This window comes from Ambystoma mexicanum, chromosome 2p, assembly GCF_040938575.1.
Source record: "Ambystoma mexicanum isolate Mex_15411 chromosome 2p, UKY_AmexF1_1, whole genome shotgun sequence".
NCBI classification, from domain to species: Eukaryota; Metazoa; Chordata; class Amphibia; order Caudata; family Ambystomatidae; genus Ambystoma; species Ambystoma mexicanum.
The window spans coordinates 779,574,106-779,593,534 of record NC_090923.1 but is presented as its reverse complement, the minus strand read 5'-3'; the positions used below and the strand labels follow the sequence as shown (position 1 = coordinate 779,593,534).

Below are 19,429 nucleotides of genomic sequence, written 5' to 3'. Positions count from 1 at the left end.
GATTTTTCCCAACCGTGAAAAACAGTATCTATAAATCGGGTCAGCCTATTTTTTCAATATGGCACCCAAGACCTATCTGTAAAAACAGATTCTGGTCAACTTTTTTTGCCATTTCTTTTCGGAAAGGTCCTTCTTGTGTTTGTCTCTGCACGCCAAACCAGGTTTAGACCATTTGTTCATTGGCCTTTGGCGGGCTTTAGTGCTGAAGCCCTCCTCTGGCACCAGGGTGTCTGGGGTGCAGAGGATGTGAGGGAGTTGCCCGAAACTCCCTGTACTTAGTCTCCTAGGAGACCTGAATGCACTATGGCATGATTGGCCGGCTGGCTGTCCGGCAAGGACAGACACCAGCTGTGTGAGTGACAGCCAGGCTGGAATGAATGGCGGAAAACTGTTTAAAAGCAGGTCTCTGGGACTTGGAAAGAAGAATCGACCACTGGAACAAAAAAAACCAAGACGAGCTGACGGAAGAGGACTGCTGCAACTCCTGGACAACTGGTGAAGCCCTGCTGCAGGTCCAAATTGCCTGAAACTCCATCGACAGAGTAGCCCTTCAAGGTTAACTTCTTCCCTTCAGTTTGGGTGGAACAACCAACTCACAAGCACCTGGACACCGTCCCCATCTCGTCAAATTTTCTACAGAGTGCTGTTGAAAACCAGATAGCCAGAGGGAAGGAAACCAGCTTGTGGATTTTAAGGCACTCACTCCTTAAACCAACATGTTGCTAGGCTTGTGTCCTCATCCCTTGGCAGTGCAGGAACCTCCTGACATTCTCCTTCTTATCCCCACGACTGAAGCACAGGAACAGCAAAATCTGCTCGAACTGCCAGGAACAACTGCCTCTGCTACAGCTCTTCTTCACTAACAAGGTACTGTGCAAACACAGTCCGGAAATCTTTTTGGCCATCGCGAAGGTTCTTGGATACTTTCTCAACTTCGAAGGCTTGTCCTTCCCTAAACATTTGTCAAACTTTTCGTCTAGCCAAATTCTTCTAAACTGTGGCAAAGACTTAACCGTTATCTAACAGAACCGGGCTATCCTATACAAAGACTCTGAACCATTTACTTTGGCCCAGGCCTATTGAGAAGAATTGCTGGTTGTAGTTAACTGAAACTCTTTGCCCTGCCTATGAATGTATTTGGGCTGACTTTCTGATAACCTTTTCTTTTTATCCCCTTTGTAAGTAACTGAAGTGCCATTTTGCTCCCACTTCAGGGGAGCTGAACTTGTTCAGCAGCATATTGGTGGTGTATTGTAGTATATTAGTGTGTGATATTGAGCTGCTCTTACTAGTGGAATGTTTTCTAACTGACTGTGTAGAAAAAAATATATATATTCTTTTACCAAGAAACCTTGAATCTGTGTATATTTGAATCAGTGTATTAGTTGGTCCTTTGTGTAACTTGTTCTGCTGCTCACACAACTCTTGAGATAAGTCTGGCTGCTCATCCACTGCTACCACATAACTGTGTAGTACAGGCTTGTACCAAAGGTGACATTTTACTGACACTTGTAGTCTTAATTGCATGTAGTGTTCCCAAAGGGTACTGCATGTGATTCTGCCTAACAGACCTCATGGATTCAAGAACACCATTCGATATCTTTGCCAATAGTTTCCTGTAGAGTGTTCCTTAGCTTCCCTAATTCCTTCAAGATTTTGAAGAATTCCTTTGAATCATGTTGAGCCTCAAAAATCTGTAAATAATTTGTGTCTTTCTTAGATTTAATTACCCTAGTCACATTCCCTCACCCACCCTACCCCCATGCACCCTGCCCCCACTCTCTCTACCCCACCAACCAACCCTACACCCACTCTCTACTCCCACCCACACTACCTCACACCATCCTATCATCACTCTCTTTACCCCAACCCACCCACCATATATATCTGCCCACCACCACCCACTATATCACCACTCTCTCACCACTCTCTCTACCCCCACCCACTCTACCTCCACTCCCTCTACTCCCACCCACCCTACCTATACTCTCTCTACCCACCCTCACTACATCCACTCTCTCTACTTGCACCAACCCACCCTACCTCCACTCTCTCTATTCCACTCACACTACCCCTTCTCTCTCTACCCCCAGCACTCTACCTTCCTCTCTCTCTCTACCTACCCTACCCCCACTCTCTCTACCCCCACTCACCAACTCTGCCCCCACACTCTAACACCAACCACCCTACACGACTCTCTCTACCTCCACTCACCCAGCCTACCCCCACTCTCTGTACTTATACCCACCCTCCCAACCCCCACTCTCTCTATCCCTACCCACCCAAACTAACTCAATTCCATAAACACAAACACACTCTACTGCCACTCTCTCAATGCATGACCCATCAACCCTTCCCACACTCACTCTACCCCTACCCACCAACACTAGTCACATGATCTCTTCCCCCACCCACCGGCTCTACGTCCACTCTCTCTACTCCAAACCACCCTACCTCTACTCTCTCTAATCTCACCCACCCTACCTCCACTCCCTCTACTCCCACCCACCCTACCTCCACTCACTCTACCCATCCAGACCCCACACTACCTCCACTCTCTTTACTTGCACCAACCCACCCTACCTCCACTCTCTCTATTCCATTCACACTACCCCCTCTCTCACTACCCCCAGCCACCCTACCTTCTCCTCTCTCTCTTCACCAACCAGACTCCCACTCTCTCTACCCCCTCTCTCTATAATACCAACCACCCTATACTGATTCTCTCTACCTACACTCACCCACCCTATCCCCACTCTCTGTACCTATACCCACCTGCACTACCCCCACTCCCTCTATCCCACTGACCCAAGCCGCATTATTTCTACCCCTACTCATCTGACCTAACTCAATGCCCTTAATCCAACACCTCCCCACTGCCACTCTCTCGATGCCAGACCCATCGACCCTTCCCACACTCACTCTACCCCTACCCACCAACACTATTCCCATGATTTCTTCCCCCACCCACTCATCAGACCCCCACTCTCTCTAAACCCACCCAACCACACTGATTGCACTGTCTCTATCCCATCCCAGCCACCACACTCCCACTCACTGTACCCCCACACCCTATTTCAACTCTATCCAGTCCCGCCAACCCAGCCCAATTCAACTCTAACTCATCCCTCCCCAACCTCTCTAACATGACACACCCTAATTTCACTTTCTCTACCACCACCCACCAACCCTACCCCCCTACGACCTCTACACCAACACAACACCTCTACCCCTGCTTTCTCTACTCCAACCCACCCACTATACCCACATGCTCTCTTCCCCAACCCACCCACTCTACCCCTGCTCTCTCGATACCAAGCCACCCCTGCTCTCTCCACCACTACCAACCCTACCTGCAATCTCTACCCACCCACCCTACCACCGCTCTCTCTACTCCAATTCACCCACCCTCTCTCTATCCCAACATATGGACTCTACCTCTGCTCCCTCTATGGCCTCCCACCCTACCCCCACTCTCCCATTATCCACCTACCCTACCCGCACTCACTCTAATCGACCCACCCACTCAGCCCGATCTCTCTATACCACCCATCCTACCCTGTGCCCACTTTCTCAACTGACACCCACCCACCATACAACCCTACCTCCACTCTCTGTACTTGCACCAATCCACACTACCTCCACTCTCTCTATCTCCACCCACACTAATCCCACTCTCTCTACCCCACCTCCATTCTCTTTCTCCTCCCAGCCTACCCCAAATCTCTTTACCCCCACTCACACACACTATCCCTGCTCTCTCTAGCACCACCCACCATATACTAACTCTCTCTACTCTCACCCACCCACCCTATCCCAACTCTCTCTACCCTCACCCTCAACTCCATATACCCCAACCCACCCGCACTCTCTCTAACACCACCCACCCTACCTCACACGCTCTCATTCTCTCCACAAACCCACTCTCTTACCTCACACTCTTCCCCTACTCACCTACGCCCACTCTCAGTACCGCTACCCACCCACCCTGTCCATATATGCTCTTCCTCCCCCCACCCAACCTATCCATATTTTCTTCCCCTACCCACCCACCATACCCCCAATCTCTCTTACCACCTACCCATGCTACCCTAGACCCACTCTCTCAATGGAAATCCCCACACTCTCTAACCTCACCCACTCTACTCCTACTCTCTCTACAACATCCACCCTAACCGTACTATCTCTAAAACCTCTACTCTGTCTACCCCAAAAACTGACTCTACCCCCACCCTCTCTACCACCACACATCAACACTACCTCCACTCTCTCTGCCCCCACCCACCCTACTCCTACACTCTCTAACCTCCCACCCTACCCCCATTTTCTCTAACTCCACCCACTCGATCCTCACTTGCTACAATCTACCGACCCACCTTAGTCCACTGTCTACCCCCACCCACCTTACCCCCACTTTTTCTACCCCACCCGCTCTACCTAACAGTGGGTGCTGGGTGGGTGGCTGGGGTAGAGAGAGTGGGTGGTGGGTGGGTGCTTTAGAGAGGGTGGGTGTAGGTTGGGTGGGTAGGGTAGAGAGAGTGGAGGTATGGTGGCTGGAGGTAGAGAGAGTCGTGGAGGCTGGGTAGAAAGAGTTGTTGTAGGATGGTTGGCGTTAGAGAGAGTGGTTGTAGTTTGTGTGGGTGGGGGTTGGATGGGTGGAGATAGGGAGAGTGGAGAAAGGGTGGGTGGTGGTAGAGAGAGTGTGGGTAGTATGGGTGGGTTGGTGGGAGAAGTGAGAGTGGAGGTAGAGTGGGTGGGTTGGGGTAGAGAGAGTGGGGTTAGGGAGGGTGTGTAGGAGTAGACAGTGGTGGTAGGGTGGGTGGCTGGTGATTGAGAGGGTGGGGTAGAGAGAGTGGCGCAGGGTGGGCTGGTAGAGAGAGTGGGAGTAGATTGGGTTGGTGTGGGAAGAGAGAGGAGGGTAGGATTGGTGTGTGGTGGTAGAAAGGGTGGGGCTAAGGTGGGTGGTTAGGGTGGAGGCTAGGGTGGGGGTAGAGGGATTGAGGTAGGGTGGATGGGTGTCAGTAGAGAGAGAGAGGGCATAGGGTAGGGTTGGTGGGTGGGGTAAGGATGTTGGTTTTAGGATGGATGGGTGTAGAGAGAGTGGGGTAAGCTTTGTGTGTGTAGAGAGCAGGGTTAGGGTGCATTGCTTGTGGTAGAAAGAGTGAGGATCAGAAGGGTGGGTTGGGGTCGAGAGCATGGTGGTAGGGTGGGTGATTAGGGTCGAGAGCATGGGGGTAGGGTGAGTGGAGGTACAGAGAGCGGAGGTGGGTGGGTGGGGGAAGAGAGAGTGGAGGTAGAGTGGGTGGAGAAAGACCAAGTGGGGTTTAGTGGTTTGGCTTAGAGAGAGTGGGGGTAGGGTGGGTGGGGTAGAGTGAGAGGGAGTAGGCTGGGTGGGGAAGAGAGTGTGTGACAAAGAGGCAGTGAAGATATTGTGTAGCTACGGTGGGTTGGTGGGGGAAGAGAGCCCCCACCCACCCTATCCATATGGTCTATTTGCTCACCCACGCAACCACTCTATCCATATGCTCCCTTTCCCACCCTCTCTACCCACTCTCTCTAGCACCACCCACCCTACACTGACTCACTCTAGCCCAACCCATCCACCCTACCCCACTCTCTACCTCAACGTACCATACTCCCACTCTCTACCACACCCATCAACACTGGCTTCCCTCTCTCAACCTCTACTCACCCAGCCAAACTCAATGCATTATACCCCAACTCACCCGACCCCCACTTTCTCTAACACTACCCACCCCACTCTCCCTACCCACACACCTCACCCTACCCCCACTCTCTCTACCCCAAACTCCCAGACTACCCCATTCTCTCTACCCCGACCCACCCAGCCTAGCTCAATGCCTTATACCCCAACTCACCCTACCCCACTCTCTCTAACATCACCCAACCTACCACAACGATCTCTACCCACATTCCCCACCCTTGCCACACTCACTCTAACCAAACCCACCCATCCTATCCACATGCTTTCCTCTTGAACCCACTCTCACTATACCCACCTTGCATCCTCTCTCTCTACATATATATGTACACTCTTTTCCCCCACCCACCCTACGCACACTCTCTCTACCCCACCATACCTACCTCCACTCTCTCTGTCTCCATGCACCCTAGCCTGACTCTCTCTACCGCTACTCATCCACCCTACCGCCACTCTCTCTAACTCTGCCAACCCTACAAAAAATCTCTCTAGACCCCACCCTATCCCGACTCGCACTGCGTCCACCCACCCTTCCCCTACCCCCACACTCTCTACCCTCACCCACTCATCCTAAATCAACACCATAAATCCCAACCCACCCTCACTCTCTCTAACACAACCCACCCTACCCCAACACTCTCTCGCCACACCCCCACTTTCTTCTGTCATACACTCTAACAGCAAGGTAAAAGACTGCAGCAAGGTAAAAAACAGCGGCTAGTCTTAAGCGTTTTCGTTAATGAGCACCCGCGAGGTCTAGACTCACCCGCATATCTCTCTCTTTTTCTCCTTCCCCATGTGTTTCTCCTCCTGTTTCTCTGCTAGTGTCTACACGTGTTAGACCCTGCATTAAGAAGCATGCTGTAGGAAATTTGGACTCCAAGGCTTCTCGTTCCCCCTTTTTCCTCATTATTGGGATCCCCCAGGCCGAGACAACTCTACCCATTTATGGATGGAATTCTGCTTAGAAAGGTAATTGTCATGCAATCCGGATCGCAGAAGGATTACGTTAGAGTTTCCCTTTTTCTTCTCCCTATTGCTTTGGGAAATAGACCTATTGAGGTCCACTTATGTGTTGTGTGTTTCCACCTTGTTACAGAAGAGAATAGTTGTGTGATGCCCAAGCACATTCTGGTTGAGAATATCCTGCAGCAGAGGATCTCTACGCCTGGTGTGTGTTCCATTCGCTCAAACTGCCCACGTGAGAGTGCAGTTGAGCCTCCTGGACCATCCTTTGGATGGTAAGCACCTGCCCCACACATTTGTAAAGTGGTGTACTAGCTGGGGCACCGGAACAGAGGCATGTTGTTTATAGGAATAGTTACCCGGGGTGGTAGCGGTAGTGATGGGCACCCACTGTAGACTCGGACCTCGGTGTTGTACTGATGTCGGCTGGTGGTGTTGATTGGTGAACACTTTTCTCTTTTTTTGTTTTTAGCCAAATTGAATTATTTTTGTAAAAAAATAGAAAAAAACTCGCAACCGGTAAATTATATACTGGTTAGTTTGGTAGGGCATTTGGACCATGTTCTAATTGTCCTTCTTGTTTTTCTTTTTACGTAGGTAACTAATCGTTTCAACAAGGGGTTGTGGCTGTGGATATACACCCTATAGGAATACTGGAGTGGCGCATTGTTCTTATGCCATTATTTGTACTTCTATATAGGCACTGATAGGATTGTATCACGAGAGAATCAATTAATGTTTAATGTGTGTGTTCTCGTGTTTTACTTAGTGCAAAAATGACCGACATAGACGTGACAGTTCCCTGACGAATTTCCTTTCATTTTTTGTTTATAGCCACTCTTTTTGTTGAGTGGTTGACAGAAAGAAACATGTTGGATAAGTGTATGTTGAGAAGGGTGTGTATGAGATGTTTTGAACGAGAGAATGCTGTGTATGTTTGAGAAAACCCGGTGTTACTTTGTTTACATTTTTGCCTAATTGCACTTGCACATGACACTTTATGTGCATAATACCTCTAACTTGTAGGAGAGCTAGTTTGCTCTGTCCTGTACACCCTAGACTGACGGTTTTATCTATGTCATTGCACTGATGTTCTTCTTTTTTCTTGTCCATTATTGCTAACACTGAAGAAACAAGGAGGGTTAATTTGACAATCAGCAAACTATATTGTTCTCCCTCCCTGAACTACTCAATGTCAGTACAATCTCTTCAAATGCACTGCTATACTCTTCAGTGAGTGTATTATCTTTGTATAGATTCTTATGATCATTTGTTGTGAATATTAATAAAATTGTATATTTTTCTACAAACTGCCTATTGATTTAATGGAATAAGGGCAGGCCTTTTTCTCTCAACCCTTTTGTTGACCCGAGGTTACTTACGTCGAATTCAAACAAGATACCTGTCGGACCTGTATGTTTAGTTATAAAGGTTGTTGACCTTTTCTTGAGGGTGGTCCAGCACAGGCTTTTCTTCCCTCTTTACCTCCTCAGTGTTATTGTTGCACTCTAACTCCACCACCCTACCCCACTCTCTCCACCCCACCACCCACCCTATCCACATGCTCCCTTCGCCCACCCACACTATCCACACACTCTCCCCCTCTCCTTCCACCCTACCCCCACTCTCTCTCTACCCACACCCAAACACTCTTCCTTAACTCACTCTGTACCCACCCTACCTCCACTCTCTCTACCCATCCAGCCCACCCTACCCCACTCTCTCTAACCACACCCACCCTACCTCCACTCTTTCTACCTCCACCGACCAAGTCTAACTCAAAACTGCCCCCACCCACCCTACCTCCACTCTCTCTCGAGCATGACCCATCCTACCCCAATTCTCTTCCCCGACTCAATCTAACACCACCCACCCTATCAGCACACTATCTACCTTCACTATCCCTACTCCCACCATCTCTACCCTAGTCACCCACCCTACCACCACTCTCTCTAGCCCAACCCACTCCTCCAAACCCACATGTTCTACCACAATCTGTGCGTCCAACCCCTGCTCTCTCTATACACTCACAGACGACACCCACTCTCTCTAAACCCACCCATCTTAACACCACTCTCTCTACCCCACCCATCAACCCTACTATATGCCCTTTTTCTCTACTGACACCCACCCTACCTCCTCTCTCTACTCCCACCCATCCTACTCCACTTGCTCTACCACACCTGCCCTACCCCCACACTCTCTAAACCCCCACTCTTGGTACCCCAACCACCGACCTTACCACCACCCTCTCCACCACCACACACCAACCCTACCCCCTTCTCTCTGCTCCACCAACCCATCCTATTCCCACTCTCTCAACCAGTCAACCATGCCCCCATTCTCTCTACCCCACTCATCTAATCCCCACCTTCTCTACCACCAGCCACCCACCCTACCACTGTCTACCCCCACTCTCTCTACTCAAACCCCCCACTCTACCTCCACACGCTACACCCACCCACCCTACCACAACTCTGTCTACCCACCGCCACGCACACTACCACTGATGCACCCACCCGACCTCCACTCTCTTTCTTCACCCAACCTATGAATCATCCACCCACCTACCCCAGTTCTCTCCAACACCACCCATCCTACACCAACTCTCTCTAACCCCCTCTCTCTACCTTGACCCACCCACAATACCCCCACTCTCTCTACCCACCCAACCCTCTCTCTCTCTCTCTCTCTCTCTCTCTCTCTCTTTCTCTCTCTCTCTCTCTCTCTCTCTCTGCGCCACCCTATCTGCATGGCCTCTTCGCTCACCACTTACACGACCAATCCTATGCTCTCTTTCACCACTCATGCACCCTACCCCTATCTCTCAACCACAAACACCCACCCTACCTCCGCTCCCTCTGCCCTCTTCCACCCACACTATTTATCTCCATCGACCCATCTTTGCTTTATCTACCCCCACTCACCCAGCCTAATTCAACTCTACCCAACCAACCTTATGGCCACTATCTAACAGAATGCACCCTTCCCACACACTCTCTACCACCCACCCTACCTGCTCTCTCTGTACCCCCTCCAACCTACCCTATCCCCACTCTCTCTATCCCCACCCTACCCTATCCCCACACTCTACCACTACCCACCACCCTACCCCCTCTCTCTCTAACCCCACCCTCTCTATCCAAACCCACCCCCATGCTCTCTACCCAACCAAACCACTCTAACCCAACTCCCTCTACTCCAACCCATCCCCTCTACCCTGTGTTCTCTACCCCAACCAACCCACTCTACACCTGCTTTCTATACACCTACCCACCCACACTACCCCTGCTCGCACTACCACTACCAACCATACTCCCAATCTCTACTCACCCAGCCTACTGCCACTCTCGCTACCTTCACTGCCCACCCTACCCCAAATCTCTCTAGTCCCACCCTCACTACCCCCAACCGCATCCAAGTGCGTGAATGAATGGCTCATGCATATACTATCTGCCAAAAGCATTTGTAAATTGATAGCAGGTCATTGATCTAATTAATATTCCATCAATGATTCAGTGGTCTGCAGCCTTGATAACTGCCTGTTTTAGGTTTACAAAGCTATGAATAAAATAGCACTGCCCTGTAAGACAAAGATGTTGTGGAGCTAAAGACTTGCATTTGGGGTACTTGGAATACACACAATCCTTTGCTCACGTAGCTCTAAACCGGATGTGAGCTTCTGGAATTGCTTACTGGGCGGCACTGTGACGTGGCTCAAATGGCTTATTCTTCTTTTCAATCTTCATAACAGAATATTCTCTCTCTCTCTCTCTCTCTCTCTCTCTCTCTCTCTTTCCCTCTCTCTCTCTCTCTTCCCCCCCCCTCTGCACCACAGGGAGGCTAGGTATTTCACCATTTCTTTTGAAAGGGAAACCCATGCTTGTGAGAGGCCCCACCATGCACTTTTCTGCTCTCTGCTGGTGAAAAAGCAAAGTTGGCAAAGGGAAACTGCAGTTTACTTTGCAATGTCTGTGCTGCAGCTGGCGGGGCCCACACTACCAGGCGAGGGGAGAGGGAGTGACTGTTTCCTTTGCTTATAATTAAGAATACAGTGGGCTATTATTATTTTATCCTTTTTCTGTTGCAGGTTAGCACGCCGCCAGAGATCCCCTTTATTTCAGAGCTCCTTTCATTTTATCGTTCTGAATGACTAAAAGAAATACGGAGGCTGTTTGCTATGACATACATTTTTTAACAACAAGTCTATTGATGTAATAATGCTAGGTGTATGTTTAATTATGCTGCTCGCAGTCCATTTTCTGTGCGCACAAGTGCCAGCATGCCCATTTATGAAGAAATGTATGTCAAAGCAGAGCATCGGCATCATGCAGTACATAGTAACGGGATATACTATGTGACCTCCTCTGCTTCTTTGTTTATATTAACAATGTGTGTTCTTACATAGTGCTTCGTGCTGACGTCTCCGTTCTTCTAAGCACTCTTGCAACAGGTTATCCCTACCCGCTTTGATCATACTCAATTTGTCTGAGCTGCCTGAACTTAGTCCATCCTTCTTCTTCTTCTAAATTACTGAATGCTTAGTCCATCCTGGCCGCCTCTGAGAGGCAAGTCCAAACCAGCGATCTTAAGACCCCGGATGCAAGGATCATACCTTTTGGCTCTTTTCCGTGTCATTTGGAAGCACTGGTTCACTGAAGCGTGGCTGCGTCATATCTGATCTAAGAGACTGATATTCAGTCACGACATAAAACAACAAGTACGAGATCTGAAGACTTACTTCCATCAGAGACCGGACAATGTCATTGAGCTTCACATGCAGCAGGTTGCCAATCAGCGGCAGAGGCCTCGGTCCTGGTGGGAGCTGTCGCCTCTCCGCCAGCATCCTGGCATAGGTAAATATCAGCCAGGTGATGGCAACGAGCAGCAAAAGAATGGCTGTAGCGCTGAAATCCATCCCGCTGGTGGTCGGCGAGCTGGACGCTCGATGGGCGATATCGAGTTTTCAGAAAGGGGTTGGCGAGCAGAGCTGCGTCTGCAGGCATTTAAATAGAGTCGGTTGCGCAACATTGCGTAACATTTACCTGCGCGTTGTTAGATAATCTCTTCAAACAAGTCACTTTACTTTTTAGAAGGGAGTTTCACACGAATTTCACGTATGCCAAGTGTGACACATGCCAATCATTAATGCATGCTCTCTCTATTTGAAGAAGCACGACACAAGCAGCTTTACAACTCTGACAATATTCTGTCTTCGTTCAAACTATGTATAGTGTGGCGGGTCATTGCTAGGTTTTACAAAGTCCTGTGATAGAAAAGACGGGCACGCACCATGATTTTCATCTGAATAAAAATCACTGGAAGCGAAGTCTCCGAGTATTATGTTACAGGCAGTAACGTCGTTCTTTGGTAATCGGGCGCATCACGCGGAATTACTTAACTAGAAGTTCCCGAATGTAAGCCAAGCGACAAAAAAACTGATGTGCAACGTAACGTTTATATGCTCACTATTATCATTAATATTTGTTAGTATCATATTTGGAGCGAAACCATAATCTACTATACCACGAGGGATGCCTTTTTTTTCTTAATAACACTGCAAAGTGACTGACTTCTAGGGGCTGACAATTTTGGCAGATAAGGGACAGTAAGATAAATGATTTTCCCAGGATCAAATAAAATGAGTAGTGAAGCTGAGATATAAGCCGAGTCTGCAATTTAGTCACATTACCACCCATCTTGTCAACTTTATTCTGCACAAAACCATGGTAATGATTAATTTTCAAGAGTTAAAATAAATACCACATTTCATAAAGGGCCCTGGGAATGTACCCAAGTCACATAATAAAAGCAACCTGGTAGATATGTAAATCCTTATGCACACATTTACAACAAAACATGAATGATTTCCTTTTTAATATCCCTATCCTGCATGGAAGGCAACAGGTACAAACTTTCAAAGTAATGCAATCTCCTCCGACAGGACAAAATTGCATACAAAAGCAGATATATGACTTTATAAAGCCCAAACCTTAAAAGCAAAGAAACTGCACTATGCTGAACACATCTCAGAAGCATACAATGCACAGTAACAGATGCACAACATCATCAGTGAGATAAGGGACCAGACAGCTTGAAATGTGTCAGAGGACAAAACACACATATCAGAAACAACCCACCCTCATAAGATACCACAAGACTGAACTACTTCACTCCAATCTCGCCAGAAGATTTTACTAATCTGTTAAAGGAAAGATACAAAGCCAGTTCACCATGAGAGCCCTGCCCACCAGTTCACCAATGGACACCTGCAGAACACTTCTCCAACCTCATGAACCACTCACTGGAAATAGGAAACACACCTAGTAACTTCAAACCTGCCTTCATTTAGCCACTTCTAAAAGATCTTTAGGAAACCTAGACAACCCTACCAAATACCAGCCTATATTAAACATGACTTACTTACCCAGTCAAACGCCTTGAAGCCAGAGTGTATAAAGGGAACCTGTAAAAAAAAAAAGACAGGTGAGGCGCGCACTCCAATTCCTGGCCAATATACTACCTGAAATGCAGCATAAGGGATCCAGCCCTCTGAATATTTGAAGGACGGGAACAGCAGTACCAATGCAGCATAAGGGATTTAACCCTGTGAATATTTTTGCAACCATTGGGATCTAACCCAGTGAATTGGACACTTTGGGATTTAACCCATTTATTCTTTTTTCTTTTTTCAGGTAGTATATTGGCCAGGAATTGGAGTGCGCGCCTCACCCCTCTTTTTTTTTTTTTACATGTAATTTGTGGAGATCCGGACTCCAGAGGCTGCAGCACTGGGGACATTTTTCCCTACAGTGGAGAATCATAGTTATGGTTTTCCCCCCTTCCCCAGCTAAGGGTAAGGTGTGTGCTCCTCGAGGGGAGTCTTTCCTTGGTCACCTGAAATGAACTAATGATCTCACTACAGCGCCTATAATTCTTAGACTGCATTAGCAATTTAATTGGCTTCACCTGAAGTGAAAGGCAACACATCCTCCCTGAAGAGTGTTGGGACACGAAAGCGCTAGGAGGAGGAGAACAGCAGCCCAAATGCAGCATAAGGGATCCAGCCCTGTGAATATTTGAAGGAGGAGAACAGCAGTACCAATGCAGCATAAGGGATTTAACCCTGTGAATATTTTTGCAACAATTGGGATCTAACCCAGTGAATTGGACACTTTGGGATTTAACCCATTTATTATTTTTCTTTTTTCAGGTAGTATATTGGCCAGGAATTGGAGTGCGCGCCTCACCCCTCTCTTTTTTTTTTTTTTACATATAAACAGATCCTGACACATGTTGAAGCAAACCACCTACTGGACCAAGCTCTTTTCAGCTTTAGCTCTATGAGAGGATATGAATCAGCACTATTAATATAAGCTGAAATATACCAATAAAGAGTCAAACTCAATCAGTGGAGTAACTCCAGGTGCATGAGAAAACCCAGCTATATTCCAAATACAGACGGCCGCTAGGAGAGCGTACAACAGGGACACTCTCAAATGTCATTAGGAACAACAACTTTTAAAAGGAGGAAATCATCATAATTGACGTCATAGTTAGTATAGTCATAACAAACTTCCATTCTCATTCTTGAATCGTTAGTAGATCTAGTTATCTATAGTGAACCTTGCTATGATTGGTTCTTCTACAACTCATATTTTCTCCTAGGTTCAACCTTCTACAAATGATACTTTTCAATCTAACGTACTATTGGTTAGCCTTATACGACACTAGTCGATAAGAGAAACCTAATATTGTTGGACAGTTGTTGGCTCATTGGCCTCGGCACCTTTATGCAATGCCAAAATACGTGATGAGGAAAGAGATGGGTGAACCGCTATGACCCAGTTTAAAGAAGATACTCCCCACTTCTTCCCAGGCCTGGGGCCTTCACTGCCTGTCTTGTTTGTGGCTTTGGTGTGCTGCCTCTGTGTCTGGATGTACTAAGAAAATGGCTGGCGCGCTATCTAATTAGCCCTGGAATGAATGACTATTGTTTCTATCACGTGGTAAAGGACCACTGTTCAGAGCCCAATTTCATCAATTTATTTGCTTTTCCGATGTTTTAATGTGTGTGCGCTTGCTCACGGTATCCGATTCGGGCGCTGTATATTCATTTGTTATGAGATTGCTTGGCACCATGGCAACCTGCACTTAAGGATCTGTCTGTTTCTCACTGATACCAACTACAACTAATCAACCTTAAGGATTGCATGCCTTGTGCTCTGGGAAACTGTCACAATTCGAGTTTCAAAGCAGACTTAAATCCATAGAATACTTTTGCAATAACCTGATTCCTGCAAAGGCTAGGAAGCTGATAAGAATTACCCCAGTGATTCTACATCTCCCTTCCAGGTAGATACGAAACAGGAAGAGCAGAACCCCCAGGAAAAAACCTCTGGGAAAAGAAAAAACCTGCCGGGAGATGCCTTCTGGTCAGGTAACAAGATGCAGTCTGGTTCTCAGGGTTTGGAATGCTGACATGTACCCATCAGAGTTTGAAACAGTAACTGCAAGAAGAAGGCACCAGTTATTATGTGGATGCAAACTAACAACCTTGTGTTATTCTGAATGCCCAAACAATTACCATGTATCTGAGGATTACTGTGTGAAGTAGCAGCAGGCTTTGTGAATGAATGAAATATATCAATAGTATTCAATCTTTCCTCTTGAGTTGTTGGGTCCCAGGAAGTTGGATAATGAATGCTGTCCTAACGAACTAGAGAGACAGAAGTGTAATGGCAGAGGGCTGTGGGTGAAGCCGTGCCGAACAAAACTTTCCTCCATGTTATCGGAGCAGGAGACTAGAGTCTAAGAAATTTGTTCAAGTGCCGAGGGTGAGCCTGCTGCAGAAACGAGCTAATGAGGACAAAATGGTTAGGAGGGGATCAGAATTGTTTGAGGAGATACTGCGAGAAAGACGGGACCGTATATACAAACCGTTGCTAAGCAACTAGCTGACGTCAGTGCGGTCTGTGAAAGATCCGTGAAAGCACACACACGAGGGATATATGATATTATAGTTTATTTATATAGTGCCTGTACACAATGGGCCTCATTACGAGTTTGGAGGCAGCCGTGCCCTTAATAAGGCATGGCTGCCTCCAAACTCGGGTCCGGGTTCCTTGAATGGGGAATTACTGGGCCATTCCAACCTTGGAGGACCCGGTAATTCCTCATTCAATTTACCCATTCCCATTCGAGCCCCCCATAGGGCTCAATGGGAATGGGGAGGGAGCTCACAACGGGCCCGTTAGTAACAGGCCCGTTGTGAGCTCCCTGGTCCCCTCGCGGGACCCACAAAGGACGTCTGGTCTGACCAGACGTCGAGAGCAGGTCCCGCAAGGGGACCTCATAATAGGGCGGAATGGGTTTAACAGCTCCGGCACCTTTACCGGTGCCGTTAAACCCATTCCGCCAGGGTCGTAAAGTGGCCCAATGTGTTTCAAAGCGCTTCAAGGCAAGGAAGGGAACAAAGGAAAATACAATGACATTCTTACAGGCCATGAACCGTAAAGATGTGATATTAACTATCGTACTCGGCCTGATGACATTTCAGATAGTGCAAGTGCTAAGACATAGATAAGGAAGGGAGGGGGAGAGTGGGAAGGAAATGGAAACAGACAGGCGACTACCGTACTAGGCCTGACCACATTTCTGCTAGCGCGGGAGAAAAACAAAAGGTGAGGGAGAGGGGTGCAGAAAAGGAGGGGAGGAACACAACAAGCGACTATCGTACTAGGCTTGATGACATTTCAGATAGTACTGGAGGGGGGGTGGGGAACAAGCAAGGGGAGGGAGGACGAGACAGACGAGGTTGCTATCATACTAGGTCCTGGGATAATTCTGATAGACGCCCGGGCGAGAGACTCCCTTGATCTAAGAGTTAAGGAAGGAAGAGGCAGGGTGAAAGAAAGTGGGCAGGGCTTAGGCCAGGTGACCTAGACCCACTTGAACCTGCTCCCCATCTGCAAGGAAAAGAGGCTGGAGGGCTTCTTAAGTAGGGAAAAAGAGCGGCAACCAGGAAGGCACCAGGTGGGCGGGGCTTGCTAAGTGGGCAAAAAGAGCGGGCAACTTGGAAGGCACCAGGTTGGCGGGGCTTAGGCCAGGTGACCTCGATCCACTTGCACCTGCTCCCCATCTGCAAAGAAAAAAAGGCTGGAGGGCTCAAGTAGGGAAAAAGAGCAGCAACCAGGAAGGCACACAGTGGGTGCGACTTGCTAAGTGGGGAAAAAGACCGACAACCTGGAAGGCACCAGGTGGATGGGGCTTGCTTAGTCGGGGGAAAAAGAGCGGCAACCTGGCAGGCACCAGGTGGGCGGGGCTTAGGCCAGGTGACCTCGATCCACTTGCACCTGCTCCCCCATCTGCAAAGGAAAAAAGGCTGTAGGGCTCCTTAAGTAGGGGAAAAGAATGGCAACCAGGAAGGCACCAGGTGGACAGGGTTTGCTAAGTGGGGAAAAAGAGCAGTAACCTGGAAGGCACCATGTTGGTGGGGCTTAGGCCAGGTGACTTAGATACATCTGCACCTGCTCTCCATCTGCAAAGGAAAAGCGGCTGGAGGGCTCCTTAAGTAGGGAAAAAGAGCAGTAACCTGGCAGGCACCAGGTGGGTGGGGCTTAGGCCAGGTGACTTAGATCCACTTGTACCTGCTCCCCATCTGCAAAGGAAAAGCGGATGGATGGCTCCTTAAGTAGGGAAAAAAAGCGACAACCAGGGAGGCACCAGGTGGACGGGGTTTGCTAAGTGGGGAAAAAGAGCGGTAACCTGGAAGGCACCATGTTGGTGGGGCTTAGGCCAGGTGACTTAGATACATCTGCACCTGCTCTCCATCTGCAAAGGAAAAGCGGCTGGAGGGCTCCATAAGTAGGGAAAAAGAGCAGTAACCTGGAAGGCACCAGGTGGGTGGGGCTTAGGCCAGGTGACTTAGATCCACTTGTACCTGCTCCCCATCTGTAAAGGAAAAGCGGATGGAGGGCTCCTTAAGTAGGGAAAAAAGCGACAACCAGGAAGGCACCAGGTGGCCGCGTTTGCTAAGTGGGGGGAAAAAGAGTGGTAACCTGGAAGGCACCAGGTGGGTGGGGCTCAGGCCAGACGACCTAGATCCACCTGCACCTGCTCTCCATCTGCAAAGGAAAAGAGGCTGGAGGGCTCCTTAAGTAGGGAAAAAAAGCAGCAACCAGGAAGGCACCAGGTGGACAGGGTTTGCTAAGTGGTGAAAAAGAGCAGCAACCTGGAAGGCACCAGATGGGCAGGGCTTATGCCAGGTGACCTAGATCCACTTGCACCTGCTCCCCATCTGCAAAGGTTCCATGTGTTAATATCCCAGCAAAAATATTGCCATACAAAAAATATCGCCATATTTTTGCGGCAATGGTAAGGCATGGAACCTGCGGGGTACACCCCCGCAACCCCCATATTATTTTAAAGAGAGTGGAGGGCACCCCCACAATCCCTGCTCCCAAAAACCCCAAATATTATCCCCACTAAAAATATTGCCTATGGCCGTTCCCGATGACCATATATACGGCCATATGTTTGGTGGGGATAATATTACCCGATACCTCTGCAAAGGAAAAGAGGCTGGAGGGCTCCTTAAGTAGAGAAAAAGAGCAGCAACCAGGAAGGCACAAGGTGGGCGGGGCTTGCTAAGTGGGGGAAAAAGAGCGGCAACCTGGAAGGCACCAGGTAGGCGGGGCTTAGGCCAGGTGACCTAGATCCACTTGCACCTGCTCCACATCTGTGCTGGAAAGGACAGACTGCTGCAAGGGAAAGGAGATTAGAATTAACGTAGCCAGGAGGGACAGAGGAAATATACTCGAGGATACAAACATACGGAGCGTTCACTATCTGGAGTAACAACGCACTGTTCCTCTGGCAGAAGCCCCAGATGACGTTTTCCTCTGACATGTGCCTCTGACACTGAGGGCCCGATTCTCAACTTGGTGGTAATTGCCGAAAATGTTGTAGAAAGGCCAAACAACATTTATGGTAATTACACCCTATTCTGAAGGTGGCGCAATATTCCGAAATCGGAATCATTGTGCCACTTTAGGAATATGGGTGCCGGTTGCTAGGAAGGGCTGGAAACCGACCTAGCAACCGGCACTCTCGTTAATTATGCCTTTGCATGGTTATTCTTGTGGCACTCCTCCAATATTGCAAGCGCTCGAAGTTGGCGCTGAACTACGGCACACAATTGGTGCCGTACGGAGGAGTGCCACAAGAAGCAGTTCTTTGTGTGTGAGGTGGGTGAGAAATTCATACTTGCCAACATAATATGTGACCAAAAAGATGTAGGATTTTACAAGTTTCAAAAATAATGCTGACATTACGGGAAAATACAAAACATACATTGTTAGCACCACTGGAGGAATGTTTAAAATGTATATTTCAAATTAACACTCAATTCAATTACCTAACTTCACAGAATATAATCACATAGAGCTGGTAGGCAACGTTTGCCACTGCTATGTGGCAGCAGCCTGGGAGTACATACTTATTTCAGATGCTGTGTTATGTTGATACGCTCTGCCACTTGTCTTCACTGGTGGTTCAGGAAGACAGGGCAGAGTCATGTAGCTGTCAGGTCAATGAATTGATCTGAGCAAGCTTATCTGTTTGCACTCCTGTGCACTGCTGTATGGGCCAATGAAGGAGAAAAATGCATTAAAATGCAATAAAACCGGCAGGCTGCCACAGCTGTCACTCCTCTGGCAGGGCTCCAGGCAGCAGGTGCTT

The 19,429-nt window shown here is 48.4% G+C and overlaps 1 protein-coding gene across 4 annotated transcripts in view; it reads right to left on the bottom strand.

Annotated features, from left to right (window-relative positions):
• The window catches only part of LOC138566786 (cytochrome P450 2F2-like), a 376,524-nt gene extending 364,873 nt beyond the window's left edge, over window positions 1-11,651 (bottom strand). For all 4 annotated transcript variants that reach the window (XM_069644438.1, XM_069644439.1, XM_069644436.1 and 1 more), the window contains exon 1: window positions 11,430-11,651. In XM_069644438.1, coding sequence (XP_069500539.1) covers window positions 11,430-11,606 — 177 coding nt within the window. In that variant the 5' untranslated portion in view covers window positions 11,607-11,651. The remainder of the gene's footprint in view (window positions 1-11,429) is intronic.
• Window positions 11,652-19,429: the final 7,778 nt, after the last annotated feature.